At 34.2% G+C, this 22,301-nt stretch overlaps 1 protein-coding gene and 1 pseudogene across 3 annotated transcripts in view; both read left to right on the forward strand.

The window, feature by feature from the left end:
* The window catches only part of PTPN4 (protein tyrosine phosphatase non-receptor type 4), a 223,384-nt gene that overhangs the window by 147,245 nt on the left and 53,838 nt on the right, over positions 1 to 22,301 (forward strand). For all 3 annotated transcript variants that reach the window (XM_046018960.1, XM_046018962.1, XM_046018961.1), the window contains exons 11-13: positions 4,613 to 4,676; positions 7,739 to 7,911; positions 16,441 to 16,509. In XM_046018960.1, the coding sequence (XP_045874916.1) occupies positions 4,613 to 4,676; positions 7,739 to 7,911; positions 16,441 to 16,509 (306 nt within the window). The remainder of the gene's footprint in view (positions 1 to 4,612; positions 4,677 to 7,738; positions 7,912 to 16,440; positions 16,510 to 22,301) is intronic.
* On the forward strand, positions 18,932 to 19,058 carry LOC123951302 (annotated as a pseudogene).

Consider the following 22,301-nt stretch of genomic DNA (forward strand, 5'->3'; position numbering starts at 1 on the left):
TAGAATGACTTTAGTAGTGTCCCTTCTGCTTCTATCCTCTGAAAGAGATTGTAGAGAATTGGTATAGTTTCTTAATTAAATGCTTGGTCATTCACTAGTGAACACATCTGGGCCTGGTGCTTTCTTTTTTTGAAGATTCCTAATTGTTAATTAAATTTCTTTAATATATACAGGTCTATTCAGATGATGTGATCTGAATAGAGCTTTGTGAGTTTCTTTCTTTGTGAATTTTGGTAGATCATCTGTTTAAAAGAATTGGCCCATTATATTGAGATTATCAAACTTCTGGGCATAGACTTTTCATGGAGTTCTTTTATTATGCTTTTTTTTTTTTTTTTTAAAGATTTTATTTATTTATTTGTCAGAGAGAGATCATACGTAGGTAGAGAGGCAGGCAGAGAGAGTGAGAGGGAAGCAGGCTCCCTGCCGAGCAGAGAGCCCGATGTGGGACTCGATCCCAGGACCCTGAGATCATGACCTGAGCCGAAGGCAGCGGCTTAAACCACTGAGCCACCCAGGCGCCCTTATTATGCTTTTAATTGTATTGATGTCCACTTTCATTTCTGATATTAGTAATTTGTGTACTCTTTTTTTCTTAGTGTGGTTAGAGGCTTATTGATTTTATTGATTTTTCAAAGAAATACCTTTTGGGTATTGATATTCTCTATTGGTCTTCTGTTTTCAATTTCATTGATTCCTGCTCTACTATTTTTCTTTTATTTTTTTCTTTAGATTTAATCTGCTCCCCTTTTAAAAAGATTCTATTTATTTATTTATTTATTTATTTATTTGAGAGGGAAAGAAAGAGAGTGAGTGTGGAAGCAGGGTCGAGGGGCAGAGGGAGGAGAGAATCCTCAAGCCAACTCCCCAATGAGTGCAGAGCTGGGTGCTGGGATCAGGACCTGAGTCAGCCGCTCAACTAACTGAGCCACCCAGGCGCCCCTCTACTCTTCTTTTTTTAAAAGTGGAAACTTAGATTATTGATTTTTTTTTTTTTGTCTTTCTCTTCACTTACATATGCATTTAGTGTCCTAAAGTTCCTTCTAAGCACTGCTTTTGTCAGGTTTCACATATTTGATGGACTGTGTTTTCATTTTCATTTAGTTCAAATAATTTTTCATTTCTGTTGAGATTTCTTGGCTCCTTTTTTATTTATAGGTGCGTTATTTAATCTCCAGGCATTTTAGGATTCTAGTAGTTCTTTTGTTACAGATTTCTACATTAATTTGTTGTGCTTTGAAAGAAGGTATTGGGTGATTCTGTTCTTCAGAATCTGTTCTTTGACATTTGTTAAGGTATGTTTTGTGGCTGAGAATATGATCTGTCTTGGTGAATGTTTCAGATGAGCTTGAGAAAAATGTATATTTTCCTACTGTAAGAAGTAATCTATAAAGGTCAGTTATATCCATTTGGTAATATTGTTGAGTTCAGCTACGTCCTTAATGATTTTCTGTGTGCTGAATTTGTCCATTTCAGATAGAGGGGTGTTGAAGTCTCCAGCTATGATAGTGTATTCATGTAGTTCTATCAGTTTTTGCCTCTTGTTGTTAGGTTCATATTCATTAAGATTTTGTAATGTCTTCTAGGAGAATTTACCCCTTTACCATTGTGGAATGCCCTACTTTATCATCAATTACTGATTGCTTTGAAGTTTTGCTTTTTGTAAATATTAGAGCTGCTCTTTTTTTCTTTCATTCTTGCTTTTTTGAGATATAATTGATATATAACAGTATATTCATTTCAGGTGTATAATAATGATTCAATATTTGTATATATTGCACAATGTTTATCACTATGTATTTGGTCAGTATTCATCACTATACCATTACAGTTCTTTTTCCTTGTGATGAGACTTTTAAGATCTGTCTTAGTAACTTTGAAATATACAATACAGTATTATTTAACCATAGTCACAGTAATATACATTACATCCCTAGTACTCCTGCTTTTTATAAACTAGTTTTAGCATGGTATATTTTTATACATTTGTTTGCATTTAACCTATCTATGTTTTTATATTTAAACAAAATATTGTTGTGTCTTGTGTTTTGAGCCACTCTGACAGTATGTCTTTTAATTGTTAAATTTAGCCCATTGACATTTTAAAGGATTTTTGATATATTTGTATTAATATCTGCCGTATTTGTTACTGTTTTCTATTTGTTGCCCTTGTTCTTTGTTTCCATTTTTGTGTTTCATTCTTTTTCCTGCTGTTCTTGTTTTAATTGAGCATTTTATATGATTTCATTCTCTCTCTTTTCCTAGCTTATTAGTTTTACTTCTTCTTTTATTTGTTTTTAGTGGTTGTTCTAGAGTTTGCAATTATATTTACATTAGTCTAAGTCTATTTTGAAATAATAGTATCCTAATTCCTTCCTCCTGTCCCTTGTATCATCGCTCTCAATCATTTCACTTATACATAAATATATATAAGTATATAATTGTGTATAAATGAAAAGTACATAAACATACATAATTGTATACATTTTTGCTTTTATTATTTCGAACAAACTGTTATATGTTAGATCAGTTAAGAATAAGAAAAATCAAATTTTTATTTTACCATCACTTAGTTCTTCTTCAGTATTTTTGCTTTCTTTATATAGATTCAAGTTTCTGGCATATATAATTTTTTTTCTCTTTTAACATTTCTTGCAAGGCAGGTCTCGTTCCAACAAATTCCCCCAATTTTTGAGAAGGTCTTTTTTTCTCATTCATTCTTGAAGGATAATTTCACAGAACATGATTTGGGGGTGATGGTTTTTTTCTCTCAACACTTTACCACTCTGCTCTCTTCCTGCTTCATGATTTCTGAGAAGTTGGACTTAACTCTTCTTACCTTTGTTCCTCTGTAGGTAAGATGTTTTTTCCTCTGGCTTCTTTCAAGATGTTTCTCTTTATCTTTAATTTTCTGTAATATAAAGGTGATATACCTAGGTATGGTTTTTAAAGCATTTATCCTGCTTGTGTTCTCTAAGCTTCCTTCATCTGTGGTTTGGCATTTGATGTTAATTTGGGAAAGTTCCTTAGTCATTTTTGTTTCAAACATTTCTTCTATTACTTTCTCTTCTCCTTCCAGTATTTCTATTAGTGTATGTTACTGTATGTCACATCTTTTGTAGTTGTCCCACAGTTCTTGAATAGTCTGTTTGGTTCTTCTTTAGTCTTTGTTCTCTTTGCTTTTGGGGGTTTGAGGATTTTATGATATATCTTCTGCCTTAGAGATTATTTCCTCAGCTGTGTCCAGTGTACTAATAAGGTCATGAAAAGTATTGTTTCTGTGATAGTGTTTTTTACCCATAGCATTTGGCAGGGGCTGTCTTTCTAATGAAACCTAATGATTTCTATCTCTGTGTTTACATTGCCCATCTGTTCTTACATCCTTTTTACTTTATTCATTAGTGCTCTCAGCGTATTAATCAGAGATGTTTTAAGTTACCAGTCTGATCGTTCCAACATCTCTTTCGTGTCTGATTCTGCTCTGTCTCTTCACATCGTGTTTTTGCCTTTTGGTATGCCTTGTAATTTTTTGATAGCCAGACACGATATTCCAATGAAAGGAAGTGCTATAAATAGGCTCTTAGTAATGTTGTTGTGAGGTGTAGGGGGATGGCAAGTGTTCTGTATCCTGTGATTACCTCTCAGTGTTTCAGAGAGCCGGTGCCTCTAGACTGTGAGCTTCACAAGTGTTTCTCTGGTTTTTTCTATCCTGCTAGATGGGATAGGATGGCATGAGTGAGCTAATTAGGCTTCCCCAGGTTGGGTAAACTCTGGTTAATACCCGAGCAGGTGAGGATTTGGTTAACTAGTTTCCCCTGAAGTCAGACCTTATTAAAAACAGAGTGCTCTAGTGTATTTCAAGATGGTTCTTTTTCCCCTTCCCTTGCTGGAAACTCAAGGGTATTTTTCTCTGAATCTGGTTGGACTCCTAGAGGTAAATTTCACAATATTGTAGGAGGTCTCCCCTCCCCTGTAACTGAGTCCCTCTGGAGTTTTTCACTCTTGAATTTGTCCACATGGAGCCTCCAACAATTCTTAAATTACAGTTCAGGTTCCTCTGGCTCTGGTTCCTCTGGCAGTTTCTGTTCGGTGAGTCTCTGCTCCGGTAAGCTGCAATTTTCTGTCTTCACCTGTTAGGCTCTCCAATCTTGGGAGCAGCAAGCAGTTCCTGTGCCCTCCCCTCTCTCATGAATCCAAGAAGAGGTGTTGATTTCTGAACCTGTTGAGCTTTTTACTTATTACAATGGAGTGGTGATTTCTAAGCTCCTTACAGAACCAGACAACTGCTCGTAGTTTTGATATATCTTATTGTATATCTTGAAATTTTAATTTGTTATGTATTTTTATGTATTTCTCTAGATATAAAATTGAGAAAGGCATAGTTCACAGCAATTATTCTGAGAAAACTTTCTTTAGTTTAGTATATAAATTCTAATTATTTTTTCATGAAGCACCAAAATCTTTAGATTTCTTAGGTAATGTGTGTATATATGATTGAATGTTTAGGGGCTACTGAATATACAGTTAAAAGATTATTTTTTGCATTATTAAGTTGATGTTTTTATTTTTATTCAGTATTTTAAATACTCCAATTCATTCTCTACTTATCCAGGTTGAAGATTATAAAAATTTCGTTTAAATGCAAACAGTTTTTTATTCAACTTAGAAAAGAAGTGGTGAGTAGTGCTCTAATAATTATTACTGTAAATGAATATACTTATAAATATTTGTATAAATATAAATAACATATAAACATGAATAATATTTATATAAATGAAGTCTTTTTTTAATACATATATATAAATGAAGTCTTAAGAAATGAAGTCATTCATGGCCAAACTTTTAGTATGAGTGAAAGTGTTACTAATATTGTTGATAACTGCCTACTGAGTTAGTTAATTTACATTTTCTGTAAATTATGTTTATTTCCACAGTGTCACTGTAGTCCTGATTTAAAGTTCTTCTATATATCCATTTTGCTCTCTTTTGAACTTTGAAACTGATCTCAATTGTCATGTTCATTGTCAGTTGCCAGGGTCTATTCGTGAGGGTGATAACTGAGAATTTTATACATATATACACACACACACACACACACACCACATTGAGTTATTGTGGAAATAAAGTGTTGGAAAGAACTTGACCTTGTTAATGATTGTTAATGATTTTTAATCAAAATTAAAATAATTTATCCTTAAATTATTTTTGCTACTGGAGCTGATGCCCCTTTGTATTATTAACCTTCCTGAGAGATAAACACTATTCTCATTTGTATCACCATGGATTAGTTTGCTTGTTTTTTAACTTTAAAAAATAAAATCTAACCTTAACACTGTGAATTCATCCATATTTTTGCACAAAGCAATAGTTTTCCTATTGCTGCTTGGTATTACATTGAGTGAATATACCGTAAGTTATTCATTCTTATGTTTGTGAACAATTTTGGCATTTCCATGTTATGGCTGTTATGACTAAGGCTGCTAATGAAAATAATTTGTACATGTTTCAAAACATCTGGGAACTAGAGAACAACTACTTTAAATTATTATATTGGTAGAAGGCAATATAGAAGTGAATTTTTCTAATTTTTTTCCTATTAACACTATTATTATTATCAATAATAGTTGTGGTATTTAATATTTATTGAGGTCTTACTGTGTGATAATTACAGTTGTTTTCATATCATTTAATCCTCACAACCATTCCTCAAGGTTATATATCATTAAGAATGTGTTTAGCTACAGATAACATCAACAAAAGTCATCTAACAACTGATTAAAGAGTGTATATAGTCACAGTCTACAGAATGTTGCCTTGTTAATGTTTCTCTCTGAAATACCTATTTTTAAATAAGCAAACTTTATACAAGCTACTTATCTTTCAATACAACATTTTGTATCTATTGTCTACAAAATGTGGAGGGTGCTTTTTGTTGCAAATTTGTTACAAATTGTCCAAATACAATTAGTAGAAAGTCACAATCACACAGAATTTTTGAACATGCGAAGTGTCAGAAAAACATATATGATTCTTAGATCTACTCTTCTGAGAGGCATTACTGCAAACTGCTCTTTGTTAGATCTTCTCTGTCATTTTGCATTATTTATGGAGTTGGTACAACATGTAAACTATTAGAGCCTATAAAGCCACTGTTAAGCATAATTAAGAATTCTTTGGTGGTCAAGAGGTAGTATTTTAAGCATATCTTCTCACATAGTAGTTTAATGTTTATACATGGGCATCTTACTGTATTTTAGCTACGAAAATATCTTCATATCTTTTGATAGGCAAACATTTAACAGGACATAGGAGGAAAACTAACCTTAAAAGAAAAGATCAATAACTTGGACTATGTTGAAATTAAAACTGTATTCACCAAAAGACATCATTAAGGGAGTGAAGTAGCACAGAATATGTATATCATACACACATGTGCGCACACACACCACACTGTCGGTGATATTTCCAACCCAATCCAAAAATATGCTACTGATTCAAACATATACTTCAGAAACGAGGACATCCACAAGGCCTGTAACCTGAGAAGGTGTTGAACCTCATTAGTCATCAGGGAAGTGTAAATTATAACCAAAATGTGATACTTCTTCACATTCACCAGATTAGTGTAATGAAAAGATTGATAAGCAAGTGGTTGGTGAATGTGTGGAGGATATACTGCTGGTGGGAGGGAGTATATATTGATCTAACTATTTTGGAAAACTCTTGGGCATTATCTACTGAAGATGAACACAAGTATCTTATAATCCAACAATAGAAATGCACATGCATAACAGTGTCTTTATATCCTCAAACTGGAAACATCAAATGTCTATCAATAACAAATGGATAAATAAACTGGCATATTCATATGGTAGAATGTTATATAGAATGAAAATGACTTTCACAATCATATGGATGAATATAGAAACATAATACTGAACAAAAGAAATCAGATGTAAAGACATGTATATATGATTCCATGCATATAAAGTTCAACAGCTATAAATAATCTATTGTGATAAAAGTCAGAAGAGTGATTACCTTTGAAAAGATAATCCTGTAGAAAGGAAGCACAAAGAATACTTCAGAGTTGCTAGTAATAATCTATTTCTTATTCTGGTTGGGTGTTAAATGGTTGCATTCATTGTGTGAAAACCAGAGCTATACACTTAAAACCTGTGTTCCTTACTATATATAATTTACTTCAGTGAAACCCTTGAAATAGTAATTTGTGCCAAACTTTTAGAGAAAAATTAAAGAAATGATTCTGTTATGTTGCCATGTACTTTAAAAGTTGAGTTGCATTATAGTGTTCAGAAGTACTGAATGAATATTCCTGTGTACTGATGATCTAGAATGGTTTATGAATTTTAAAATATTTTTAATAGGTGTGATAGTATATCTTAAAGTTTAGTTTATGGGCCAGGATTATATTTTGAAATAGAATTATAACTAGAAAGTTTTGAAAACAGATATATATTGGTCTTTAACTTATTTCTAACTGTATTCTAAAATAAAAGTCCTGAGAGTCATAATATTACAGAATGAGGTGAGATCCACATTTTGCAAACCTTTCCGTTTATTTTACTGCTGTTTTATTAGATAAGCAAAAAAAGTATTATGCTATAAGGATTAGCTGTTTGTAAGGCTAGAATATTTATCTGCAGAAAGTAAACTAAATGGAGTGTTAGATCCTGATGTTTTCCTGGTATTCTCTGCATTTTGTCATTTATTACAGCATGAATCTAGAGAAACGTTACTGGGATTTAATATGGTGAATTACAGAGCATGCAAAAACTTGTGGAAAGCATGTGTAGAACATCACACATTCTTCCGTTTGGACAGACCACTTCCACCTCAAAAGAATTTTTTTGCACATTATTTTACATTAGGTTCAAAATTTCGGTACTGGTGAGTATTGCTTGTGAATTAATGCTTTGTTATTGGATTTTTCTTCACTTTAAAGGCCTGTTGTAATCAATCATACTATGTGCATAATTCATACACACCTACTGAGTCAAAATCTCTGGAACGTGGACCCTGTATATAGATGAGCAAAAAGTTCTAAAGGTTATTGTGATTCAACCAGATGCAGAAACCTCTTCCATTGACCGTATTTCTTTTTTTTTTTTTTCCATTTTATTTATTTTTTCAGTGTAACAGTATTCATTCTTTTTGCACAACACCCAGTGCTCCATGCAAAACGTGCCCTCCCCATTACCCACCACCTGTTCCCCCAACCTCCCACCCCTGACCCTTCAAAACCCTCAGGTTGTTTTTCAGACCGTATTTCTAACAAGATCATTATTTTCCAAAGTAAATCAATCATACCTAATTATTTACATTCTAGACATGTTATGAATTCCATAGTGTCTTTGTTAAATATTTACATGAAAATTTTTCTTTGTTCTAAGACATCTTTATTTGTAAAAGCAAAAGTATCTTCTGCATGAGCATATAATTGCCAGTTTCCCTCACTATCCAAAAGTAGAATGTTCCTGTGAAACCTTCTATAAGTCAAATGGCATAAAGAAGCCATTACCATTAATTTTTATGGAAAAATTATTTAGCATTTCCAGACCCCAAGAATCTCCTCTCATAGTTTTTTTTTTTTTTTTTTTCCTGACACCTTAGGACACATCTTACCAACAAATGCACAAAATAAATCGAGATAAAGCACAGATGATCAAAGACACAGTTCAAATATGTGGCTTTGGTGGCTTAATGCTGAGATGCTGAGTGTGCTTCATTGGAAAGATCTTGGTGGGGTACTGTCACTGCGGTGTGCACAGCCTCTACAGTGGCTTGCTACAAAACAAATGCTGAATGCTTTTTTCTCCCTTTTTTTTTGTAAAAGCAGAGTGGCATAACACAAACTTTGAACAAGTGGGGAATAATTATACTTTGCTTTTTATGTATGAGTTTGTTAAACCCTTTGTTATAAGGCGTTCAGGCACCTATTATGTAAAACTCACATTTAGTCATTGAACATTAACCCCAGATTCCTTTTCCTAAAACTATCTTACTTATTCTTGATAGCTTTTATTTTTCCTGAAGGAAACAGTCTTTGAGGGATAATTCTAAATTTGGAGAAGTTCTGATTAATTTTGCCTCTGGAATTCTTAAAAGACCCATGAAAGCTAGTTTTTAAGTGCAACCTGGTAAGACTCACATAGCAAAGTCATTCATAATCTTTTACTAAAACAAATGTTATCCATTTCTGTTTCTGCTTCAAAAAAGATTTTCCATCTTCAGTAATAAAACCTTTTATCATTATGTTAGATTAATTCATGTTTTATATTCATGTGGAAATATTGAGAGTAACCCAGAAATCTCAAACATTTATAAATGCCTAATTTGTAATTTCAGAAAAAATAACAGCATAAAGCTTTTAATATACTATTAAAAATATATGCCCCCTCCCCAGAGCAGCTCCCAAATTCAGTGGTGACACTTAAACAGAATTAGGAAACTTTAATCACAGAAATGGCACAACAGGTTCTTAAGTGGTGTCATATTTAACTCTTCTGTACCTTCCCTAAAAGCAATTTTGAGAAAAGTAAGGTGATGGTACTTGTAAATTTAAAAATACATAGACTGATGGGGCATCTGGGTGGCTCAGTCCATTAAACGTCTGACTCTTGATCTCAGTTCAGGTCTTGATCTCAGGGTTGAGTTCAAGCCCTGCACTTCGCTCCATGCTTGGTTTGGAGCCTACTTGGATGGGTGGATGGATGGATGGGTAGATGGATGGACGGACAGGTGGACGGACTCAGAAAATAAGTATTCTATCATTGGTGAAAGTGAAGAAAAAATTTTTTAAAGCCTTGTCTAAATCTCAGGAGGGGCAGAAGAAATCTCCATTGAGATCTATACCACAGCAGACAAAATCTAATGACAATGACAAGTACAAAAGACAGTTAAAGAAACCAGTTTGGGAGAAAAATCACTGAAACAGAACGTAATTTCAACCACAGATGTTAATAAAAACAAGCTAAAGAACAGTCTAAGAAAAAATATTGTCAGGGTGAGGAGCAATACCTGCCATTCAGGCTGTTACTACCCTTGGAATTTGGGCCTCATTGTGGCAAATTTTATATTTTTAACAGCTTTATTAAGGTCTAATTGGTATATAGTAAGCTACCATATTTAACATCTAAAATTTGATGTTCGGAGATTTAGTTACATCCCTGAATCCATCGCCATAATCAAGATAGCAAGCATATCTTCCCCCATTTTTCCTTTATGTTACTCTGTAACCTCTTTCTTCTACCCTTCTTTGTCCCCACAGCCACTGATCGGCTTTCTGTCTCTATAAATTAGTTTGCATTTTAAAGGATTTTATAGAAATTGAAACATATATGTTACATACTCTTTTTAGTGTGGCCTCTTTGACTCATCATAATTATTCTGATGAAATTCATTTGTGTTTTTGTCTTTTTATTGTGGAGTATTACTCCATTGTATAGCTGTATCACAATATGTTAATCCATTCACTTGCTTATGGATATTAAGTGACTCTTTCCCCATTTGGGTTGTTTCCAGGTTTGAGCTATTAAAAATAAAGCTGCTGTGGCCATTCACATAGAAGTATTTATGTTGTTTAACATCCCTTGGTTAAATACCTATGAGTGCAGTGGCTAGATTACAAGAAACTGCCAGTCATTTTTTCAAGGCGGTTTTTACCATTTTATGTACCCACCAGCTGTGAGAGTTCCATTACATTTTCATCAAGCCTGTTGTTACCTCTTCTGTAGAGTACACAATTTTGATGAAATTTAATTTACCATTGTATTTCATGGATCTTTCTTTTGGCATCATATCTAAGAAATCTTTGCTTACCCAAGGCTGAAAGATTTATTCCTCTGTTTTCTTTTAAGACTTCTATAGTTTTAGTTCTTACACTTAGCTCTCTGATCCATTTGGAAATAATTTTTGTATATGTTTTAAAATATAAACAAAAATATATAAAGTTTATTTTTTTGCATATGGATAGCCAGTTGTTCTAGCACCATTTTTTGAAGGATTGCCCTTTCTTTTTTCACTGAATTGCCTTTACCCCTTTGTTGAACATCAGTTTTCAGTATTTGTGTGGACTTATTTTTGGATTTATTTGTAAATCTTAAAATATAGTAATATTAGTGCTCCAACTTTGTTCTTTTTAAAAGTTTTTTCAAATGTTTTAAGTCCTTTGCATTTTCCTGGTTCCTTTAGAACCAGCTGATCAATTTCTATAAAAAAGACTTCTTGGTGAGGCGCCTGGGTGGCTCAGTCGGTTAAGTGTCCAACTCTTGATTTCAGGTGAGGTCCTAATCTTCAGGTTGTGGGATGGAGCCCCACGTTGGCTTTGCACGGGGCAATGGAGCCTGCTTGAGATTCTCTTTCCCTCTGCCTTCTACCCACCACCTCCGCCTCCTCCCGGCTCATGCACACTCTCTCTCTTTCTTAAAAAACAAACAAACAAAAAACCGTGTCTTGGATTTTAATTGGGATCATGCTGAAACTATAGATCAATTTCAGGAGAATTGACATCTTAAAAATATTGAGTTTTCAAACTCATGAAACATAATACATCTTTTATTTATTTTAGTTATCTTTACTATGAAGGTTGTCAGTGTACAGGTCTTTCACAAATTTACAAGTTTCACAGGTCCATGCTAAATTTATCCTTAATTTCTTGAGGTCTTTTTAAATTTTAATTTCATATTGTTCACTATTAAGCAGAAATGCAGTTGGTCTTTTTAATGTTGATCTGATTTCAGTAGTAAGACCTTGCTTACCTCACTTATTCGAGGAGCTTTTTTGTAGCTTCCAACAGATTTTCTACCTAGAGGATAAAGACAGTTTTAATTCTTCCTTACCATTCTGATCCTTTTTGTTTCTTTTTCTTTCTTTATTCCCCCAGCTAGAACCTCCAGTACAGTGCTGAATAGAAGTGGTGAGAATGAATATCCTTGTCTTTTCCTTATCTTGGGGGATGGGGGGGGAGATATTCAATCTTCTGCTATTAAGTATGATATTAGTTGTAGGCCCTTCATAGATGCTATATATAATGCATGTTGGGGAAGTTCCCTCTATGTCTCATTTGCTGGAAGTTTTTGTTAGAATTGGATATTGGTTTTTGTCAAATGCTTTTTCTGCAACTATTACAAAGATGATGGTTTTTCTTTTTAATTTGTTTGTATGATAACTTACGTTGAGTTTCAAGTGCTAACCCTACCCCACATTCCTAGGATAAACCTCATTTGGTCATGATCTGTTATCCTTTTTCTATGCTGTTTTATTCAGTTTGCCAGATTTTTGTTTAGAATTTTTACATCTATGTTCATGAAGGATACTGCTCTGTAGTTTTCTTTTCTTGTAATATCAGGTCAGGTTTTGGTGTCAAGGTAATTTCAGCCTCAATGAATGAGTTGGGAAGTGTTCCCTTATTTTCAATTTTCTAGGAAAGTTTCTGTAGTAATGGTATTATTTCCTTTTAAAATGTTTGGCAGGGGGCACCTGGGTGGCCTAGTTGTTTAAGCATCTGCCTTCAACTCGGGTCATCATCTCAGGGGCCTGGGATCAAGCCCTGTGTTGGACTCCCTGCTTACTGGGGAGTCTGCCTCTCCCTCTTCTTCTGCCCCTCCCCATGCTCTTGCTCTCTCTCATGCTCATTCTCTCTGTGTCAAGTAAATAAAATCTTAAATTATGCCAAACACATATTTTTTTTTTATCAATTAATCCATCTAGTTTTGTTTATAGGAAGCTTTTGAGCAAAACATTCAAATTCTTTCATAGATATAAAGCAATTCAGGTTTTCTTTTTCTCAGTGAGCTTTGTAGTTCATGTTTTTCAAGGAATTTATCTCTTTCCTCTAAGTTAACGAGTTCTTTGGCATAAAGTTTATGGTATTCTTTTTTATTATAAAGTGAGCCACTCTTTGTCTACCACGTCCTAAAGAAAAAAAAGCGACTGAAAAATACTAAACTTAACTGCCATTCAAGTCTAAAGCCAATAAACATTATCAAATATACAAAACCTCAGAGAATATAACATCTCTGAGCCCATCTGGGGGAAAAATTTTTTTTATGTTTAGGTGATCTCTGTACCCAATGTGGGGCTCTAACTCACAACCCTGAGATCAAGAGTCACATGCTTTACTGACTGAACCAGCCAGGCATCCAGGAAAAAACCTCTTTAAGAAAATTAAGTCATCCAAGAGATATGTCAACATAACTCAAAAAGCATCTTGGGGGCACCTGGGTGGCTCAGTGGGTTAAGCTTCTGCCTTTGGCTCAGGTCATGATCTTGGGGTCCTGGGATCAAGCCCCACATCAGGCTCCCTGCCTGTTCTCTCTGCCTACTTGTGATCTCTCTCTCTCTGTCGAATAAATAAATAAAATCTTTTTTAAAAAAAAAAGGAATCTTGGAAAAGAACTAAGAATGAAGTTTAGGTCATTTAAACATAGAACTAATCCTTGACAACTATCAGAATTATGACCATAGAAAATTAAAATGCTATAAACTTTGATAAAGTAAAAATAACAATATAATAAAATGAGGAAGCAAGGGACTAGTAGAAGTATGAGAATCCATATTAACAAAAATTAAATATTTATAACACCAATTCCTTAAGGTTTTCCCAGTCTTTTTTTCTTTATGTGTGAATGGCAGTCATCTTTTAGTTCAAGGGAAATCAGTTTAATACTGTTTTCATTAAAAGTGGGATATGTAGCATAATCATTGTGTTAATAGAATTATGTTCCTATTTTTAGCATTTTTTATGTATATAGAGAGTGTTTTAGAATGATTTTTACCTGCTGATAGTGGAGACTGTTTCTTAGGGATAAGAGTCTGGCTAAATTTGGGGGGTTTATTGTTTTTTAGTTTAATTTTCTTTTTTTAATTTGGGATTAAAAAAATATTTTTGTTTTGTTCTTCTGTATTGCTGAAATTACTGATAATGAACCTGTGTTCTTCTACCAGTTGTCATTTTCTCATTGTCGTAAAAATAAGTATCTTACTATCAGAATTTGGTGTTCTTAGATTATGGTACAGTTTTGTGTTTTGTTCTAATAATAGTAATATTAAACCCCTAAAGAGCAATATTATGGATAATATGAAATATAAACTTTTAATGCTTCCCCATATTTCAATTCTGCCTTTATGTTTTTGTTACAAAAGTCAACATGTTAATGCAGCCTTTTGAGTAATAGTGTCCCATTTGAATCCCCTTCACTGGTAAGTTATCAGTCAGACAAACAGGAAGTCCTTTTCATTTTTCAAATAAAAGAAATTTGAGGGACTCGGTTACACAGGTATTAGAGAGGCTAGCAAAACAAAAGGGAGAAGAAGGAGAGTTTTAAAGAAGTAAATAGGAAAAATGGATCATGCTTAAAGCTCAGACTTGTGTTACATCTAGGCTGGAATCCATAAGCCTAGAACTGCTACTTTATCATTAGAGCCATTGCCACAGTCCGTTCTGGATCTGCCGGAGAGGTGCTGCTTTGATCAGGGATGGTACATACCATCTTTGTGCTCTCTCTCCCAGCATCCTGTTCCCACTCTTGTTACAGCAGCCACCAGTGTCTGCCAGTCTTCTGCTTTTGACTCCCTCTACTTTCTGATCGCCCATCAGAGAAAATGTAAAACCTAATACCAACTCACAAAGGAACCTAGAAAATAGTTTGTTGACTAGCAAGCCTACAAAACTTAGCCAAGGGGCACCTGGGTGACTCAGTGGGTTAAAGCCTCTGCCTTCAGCTCGGGTCGTGATCTTAGGGTCTTGGGATGGAGCCCCTTATCGGGCTCTCTGCTCAGCGGGGAGCCTGCCTCTCTGCCTACTTGTGATCTCTGTCTGTAAATTAAACAAACAAACAAACAAACTTAGCCAAGCACAGGAGGAGGTTTGAGGCCTTGACAGCTCAGTTAACGTTAAATTAAATTAGTGTATGTAAGTAAACCATGTATGTTTATCGTTGTAAAAGTTGTAAAAGTTAAATTTTATGTTTGTAGTCCTTACAGACTTTTAAAACATCCAAAACACTTTTTAGTCATCAAAATGATTAATAATACTGTAATTGAGGTAGGAATGGCAGCATGACAAATTTTTATCTGGACACGGTCCTATCCCTAATGAGTATGCATTAAATAAATTTTTTTCCTTCATAATAAGCAATGGTTAAAAATACTAGAACTTTTATAAGACTTAAAATGTTGATATATTATTTAGACTGAAAGATGGAATTTCAGATATCAGAGAATTTATTAATTGCTCCACCAACCTACTGAAATACAAACCTTTATTACCTCTTTTCCAAAACATCCAGTGGATTAAAGTTGTTGATCTAAAGTGGAAATACAAAACAATAGTGAACCTCAATTTGTTACCTTGCTCACAATTGCAAGTATACTTTATCCTTTTTTAATTTAATTTTTTTCAGTGTTCCAAAATTCATTGTTTATATACCACACCCAGTACTCTATGCAATATGTGCCTTCCTTAATACCCAATACTTTATTCTACTTACAGGAAATATATTTTCTTAAGAAACTTCAGTGTACCTAAGTTTAAAAATCATGGTTAGGTTTCTGACTTTTTCATTAAAACTTGAACAGGTAGACCATTCTGTTTACATGTATCTATACTTATCCACAGAAGATGTTATTAAAATCGCTTACTTTGCTTTAGAAACCTTTATTTGGGGAGGGGGAGAAAGAAACATAATTTGGCTATTTTTATATGAATTAGGTATTTACATATGTAAATAGTTATATTTGATACATTAGACATTTTATATCTATTCACACTTCAATAATGTGATGTGTCAAGTAGCAAATTCTCTGAAAACCAAGTTTTTAGTAACAGATTTGGTCTGAACACATTGGTTTACCACAGAGGAGGCTCAATTTCCACTCATAAACTGTGTGCTTGCTACAGATTGGCTTCAGTTTGTGACCATATTTCTGTCCTTAGTTCCTTCCTGTATACAAGAGTCTGGAGTTGCCAATGTCTGGACAAGGAAGGATTTGAGGATATAACCAATCTTCATATCTTTTATCATTATCAGTAGATAAGAAAGAAAAGTCCAAGGAAAGAGTAAGAATCTTCAGGATTCCTCATGTTTCAGGTCCTTCATCAAGGAGTAGTAGAGACACTAGTTAAACCACAGATCCAACGCACAGTGTGAGGGTGATAGTCGTTCTCACTGAACAGAGTATCTGAAAATGGAGTGTCTATGGGATACATTGTTGTTCATTAATGCTGGAGCCATAAATAAGCTTCATCCATTCAGGTAGAATCGGAATTTAGTCCAGTCTTTTCTTCTTACCCTCTGCCATCTTTTCTCTGCTAGAAATTTGTCTCTTACGAAGTTGTAATATAATCATGTGTGTGTTGTTATTTTATCTTAGTGTTCTCTTTAAAATATTATTATTGTGCATGTTTATGTATTTCAGTGGGAGAACAGAAGTCCAGTCAGTTCAGTATGGCAAAGAAAAAGCAAATAAAGACAGGGTATTTGCAAGGTAAGCCACCTGTTCTATTTCAGTGTCTAAATTGTTTTTAAAAGATAAAAATTACTAAAAACCCTTTTTCCAAATGTGATTACAGAATTATCACATGATCCTTAATTTAATTAAGTAATAAGTTACATTGAGGGAGTAATGATTTGTCTAGTTTATTCATTCCTTTGTTTTTTACATGGGTGAAATTAACCCTGTGCCAAGCATTATAGTTCTGACCAGGCTAAATCAAGTATTTTATTATTAATGTAACATTTTGTTAGAAAGTCCATTTCATGCACATTTTTAAACATTTTTGAAAAACATAATGATTAATTTCATATATTATTCAGTCCATTTCCATTTCTTTAAATCACATTGTTAAGAAATAAGGTTTTTTTGGGGAGGGGTGCCATTTAGTTCTGGAGCTGTTTATAACCAGTTTGTTTTTTAATGAGTGAAATGACATAGTCAGGTTTATGTTTTAGAAAACAGGTTTAAGAGCAGTTGATGTAGAATGGGTTAGAAGTAAGGACTCAGCACTGTAAGACCAATGAAAGGTTATTGCAGTAATCCAAGTGAAAAATCCAAGTGAATTAAAACAGTAGTGATGAAATGGAGACTAGGGAAAAAATTTGGGGAACATTTTGTAGGTAGAACTAGAAGAAGTTATTAATCAGTTAGATGGAGGTGTGTTGGAGACAGGAGCATCCGGAAAGGCCATCAGATTTGAGTGACATAAGATAGACAAGGGGCTTTAGAAAGAGAACAAATTTGTATTGGAAAAAGGAGTTAAATTGGCATAGGTCTAGTTTGAGATGCGTGAGCTACATTCTGATAGGATTACCCAATAAATGAAAGGAGGAAGAATGACCAGATTGGTGGCAGCAAATAATTATCAAAGACCTACTCTACTGAGCATTGTGTCAGGCCCTGGGAATATGGTAAAGAACAAAATACACAGCTTAGTCCTATGGAGCTTAAATTCTAATTGGTGCAGCAGATACTTAATGTAAGTAAAGGACTGAACCAGCACAAGACATGGAGCTGGAGCGCACTCATTACGTTGGAGGAAGGCCAGCCAGTAATGGACCAGAAAGAGCAAGGCAGGCCTAGAGAAGGTGGTTAGAGAGGAAGATAGGCAGCAGCCAGAACTTGTATGACCCCATGTAAGATATGGTAAGGACTTTGGATTTAAGGGCTGAGATCCCCCACTGGAAAGGATATGAACTGACTTGCATTTTTAACAATCTGGCAGAATTGTTGTGTTTTGCAGTGACAAACTGAAATATTTACAAATACCATGATTTCTAGGATTTGCTTCAGAATCATTGAGGTGAGAGGGTTTGAGTAAATGGTAGGGAGAAAACAAGATTGACCATGATGATGAATGTTGAGCCTGGGTCCTGAGTGCAGTGTTTATAGAACTATTTTCTATACTTCTGTTAATGTTTGAAATGTTCCATAATAAATATATGGGAGTGTGGGCTGACAGTTGGAATCACTCTAGCTGCTGTGATGGAGTCAGCTGAATGGGGATGTAAGTGGACAGAAGATAGCCAGTGCATCAAGTAGTGGCTAACATTTATTTTGTATTTATCTGTGCTGGGCAGTTTTTGTGTGTGATTTCACAATCCCCGTAACATTACAGGTGAGAAAACTGAGCACTGCACATTTGAATAATTTAACCGAGATAATAAGGGATGTAGCAGGATTCTCCCACGGGCCTCCCAGTTCTTACCCACACTTTTAACCTTCACAGAATATTTCTTGTTGTTCTGCATGAGATAGGTGAATGCTTGGCTGCTTTCCAGTATCAGAACTGTGAGAGATGACCTCCTTTATCATCTGTCTCTCCCACTAACTTGTAGGCTCCATGAGGGCAGGAGTTTTGTCTGTTTTATTCACTGAACTAGCTCCAGCTCTTGTAGTAATGTGTGTATGTATGGTAGATGTGTTTTAAATGAAGCAGTGTTTTTTCAGTGGTATCTACTGCCATTGGAGGCATAAGAATTTTAATTATTTTTAATTGTAGAATTTTGCTTTTGCTTTTCTTTTTTAAACTTCTTTTTTTAAAGATTTTATTTATTTATTTGACAGAGAGAGAGATCACAAGTAGGCAGAGAGGCAGGCGGGGGGTGACGAGCAGATTCCCCACGGAGCAGAGAGCCCAATGCGGGGGCCACTCCCAGTACCCTGAGATCATGACCTGAGCTGAAGGCAGTGGCTTAACCCACTGAGCCACCCAGGCGCCCTGAATTTTGCTTTTGATTTTACTTTAATTTTGCTCTTAGTCTTCATCAAAAAGACCTTCCTATTTTGTGTTTCTTGAGTAAAAGGAATTTTTGTTTTTTTCTTTTCTCTCTCCAAAAGTACAAATTGCTTTATTGTTTGTTCTACTTATATAAGTGATACTTCATTATTTTTTAAAAATTCTAATATACCAATACTTATGTGGCAGGGGAGATAACTATAATCACAAAAAATGTTCTCTCGGGTAGAGACTAGTAAATTGCACTCAGGCCATTCTGACCCCTGTGATTTCCCCAAATGTGGGAAATTCAACTGGGTTCAAGGTTTCTCCTATTAAAAAAAAAAAAAAAGAAAGAAAGAAAAGGAAAAAACTCCAACATGCCAAAAAATATAGAGAAAAATCATGACTCAACATGATTATTTTTAAAACTGGGGGGGTGGGGGCTGGTGCCTGGGTGGCTCAGTTGGCTAAGTGTCTGGCTCTTGATTTCATCTCAGGTAATGATTTCAGGGACCTGAGATGGAGCCCCACTTTGGACTCTGTGCTAGATGTGGAGCCTGCTTAAAATTCCTTCTCACCCTTGCCCCTCCCACCCAATTGGTACTTACTATTCAAGATTTTGCCATGTATATCCTCACAGAGATATATGTGTGTATGTATATATTTATTTCATTTAAAAATTATTTCACACTTTTTATTGCTTATTTTTATCACTTAATGTGTCATAGGCACTCTCTTTTATGTTGAAAAAATCTAGTCATTTATGAGGGTAAATCTTTAAACAGGTAAATCCTTTTATCCTAAACTGTAGATTTAACTTTATGATTCTTCCTTTTAACCTGTCACTTCCCTGCCTCTGGAGTTGCAGTCATTGCTAAACCTATCTGACTCTTCGCCAGCACTAGAATGCTTGTAAAGATAAGTTCCTTGGAGTAAGGACATTTGAAACAAAAGATTATTCAACCATGATTTTTATGTGTTTGAATAATAAAATTTACCTGCGTTGTTTTTCTTCATTCCTGGCTTATCTTCATCCTCATTTATCTATGAATAATCTACCCAAGAGGAAGACTGTCAGTGAAAATGCAATCAAGGATTTAACTGGTCAGGGCTATATAGCATTTTGCTGTGATAAATTTACTTGAATTTGAATGATGTAAATTGTCTCAACATTTGTTTAAAATTCTGAAATTGATTTATTGTTATGCCTTGTTTTTAGATTTATGAAGTAAATCACTTCTAAATCTAAAATAATCTAATATAAATCACTTCTTTATTAAATATAAATCTTAGCATATATTAATGGTTATTTGGTTAAATTGGTTATTAGGGAAGGGAGAAAAGAAGAAAGTAAAAACAGAGATGCATACCCTAGTAAACACGGCTACTGAAATTTTCAGAACCTTCCCTCTTACAATCTTAGATACCCTTGTTTTCAGTTAGAAAGTCCTAAGCACTCATAGGAAGTTAAGATGTGCAGAAAATGTTTTTGAAATTCTTTTCCTTGAAATTTTTCAAGAATGAAGTAATTACTTCCTCTTAACTTTGTTGTTTTAATATAAAAGATATTCAGGTTCTTAGTACTACACTTTATTTGCATCATTTCTTTCAGACTTGTTAAAATTAGAGTCAATATTTATTTCTGATTATTCTTTGTTAAAAATGAACCTAATAACATAGATTTTTCTTCTTTTTCTAACAAGCTTAAATTTTTTTCTTGCTTAATATTTATAAAAATAGTAAACATGATTTGGTAATTTGTTCCACTATAGAATGACATCCTAATATTAACACCAAATTATAGATGTATTTATTAATAATAATATCAGATGCAAATTACTTTATATAAGTTTTAGTGTTTCGATATTTTGATCATATGTGACCTTGAGAAATATGCACAATTATACCTGCATCTTAATTCTTCATTCTCTATATGCATTATTAAAAATGAGAAACTGTTCAATAGGTTATTTTATTTTATTTAAGATTTTATTTATTTATTTGTCAGAGAGAGAGAGAGTGACCACAGGCAGACAGAGTGGCAGAGGGAGAAGCAGGCTCCCTGCTGAGCAAGGTGCCCAATGTGGAGTCCATCCCGGGATTCTGGGATCATGACCTGAGCCGAAGGCAGCCCCTTAACCAACTGAACCACCCAGGCATCCCACAATAGGTTATTTTATAAAACAAGTATGCATTACTTGATGAATAGTAGGCTAAAATTCCAATATGAGAAGCTCAAGTAACTGTCCCAGTTCTTTTTTTATGTGGAATTTTGTGAATCTGCCTTTGAATAAGAAGTCATCAGCAGGGGGCCTCCTGGGTAGCTCAGTGGGTTAAGCCTCTGCCTTCTGCTCAGGTAATGGTCTGAGTCCAGGGATGGAGCCCTGCATCAGGCTCTCTGCCCAGCAGGGACCCTGCTTCCTCCTCTCTGTCTGCCACTCTGCCTACTTGTGATCTCTCTCTATCAAGTAAATAAATAAAATCTTTAAAGAAAAAAAAAGTCATCAGCAGGGATAAAGTTGTATTTAATGGTACTGTTTTAATGAAGTTGCAGTTTCCAAAAGACTTAAGCTTCTCTGGGGTTGTTTTTATAATATATCACAATCTTATTGTGATGACCTGATACATATCTACCAAAATACTCTCATGGTTTTAGCAGTCATTGAGTTATTCTGTTAAATTATTGGACAATTCTAGAGTTCTTGTCCTTCTTAGAATTTTAATTGGTGATATGTAGATAGAAAGATTTCTCCTTAAAGTTTCCATGTAAGGTTGTTTTCTTGGCAATAATAAATAAGTTACTTTATTTTTCCCCAGTATATCTACTCTTTGAATTGCTTTCACACTTCTTCAGTTGTCATATAAAATCTAAGAAGAAAGCAAAAGAATGTTCACATGCAACAGAAAAATAAAGTGCCATGGTCAGAAAATATATTTACCACATTGCAAACACACTGATGAGTGTGGTATTTTTTTCTCTGAAATTTCCACATTCAACAGGAAACCTAGACAGCAAGCTTGAGTGGGTGGGTCTCTGAGGTTAAAGCTGTTAATAAAACACTTGAAATTTAGTTTTTAAATGCAGAACATTTCTAACCATGTTTAGTTTATTAACAACAGTAAAGTGTTCTGATGCTCTATACTGGGTGAGTATAACTAGATTTTTTTCCTCCTTCAAATGATTTTTTCCCTCTCTTCGAAAATGAAAGTAGTTGATCTAACTATGATTATGAACTACAGTTTATGTTTAGTAGTCTAATATATAAGAACAAATAGCTTATTAGCTTCAAGAATTAGCTAATAGAAGAGCAGTAAATGCTAAGGTTTCTTTTAGTAATCTTCAGTTTAAAAATCAAATGCATGAAATAATACACTTTTTTTCCCATTTTATTGTGACTAAAGGAATATGAGTTTGCACAGCAATATTAGGATGTTGGGCTAAATGGTGTCCTGATTGTCTTCAAGTAGGAACTCATGAAAAATGAAATCTGAGCCAATGCCTTTTTTTTTGTTTTTAATCAATAGCATTACAGCTCTTTTGGGAAACATTATATGTTATTAA

This window comes from Meles meles, chromosome 9 (assembly GCF_922984935.1).
Source record: "Meles meles chromosome 9, mMelMel3.1 paternal haplotype, whole genome shotgun sequence".
NCBI classification, from domain to species: Eukaryota; Metazoa; Chordata; class Mammalia; order Carnivora; family Mustelidae; genus Meles; species Meles meles.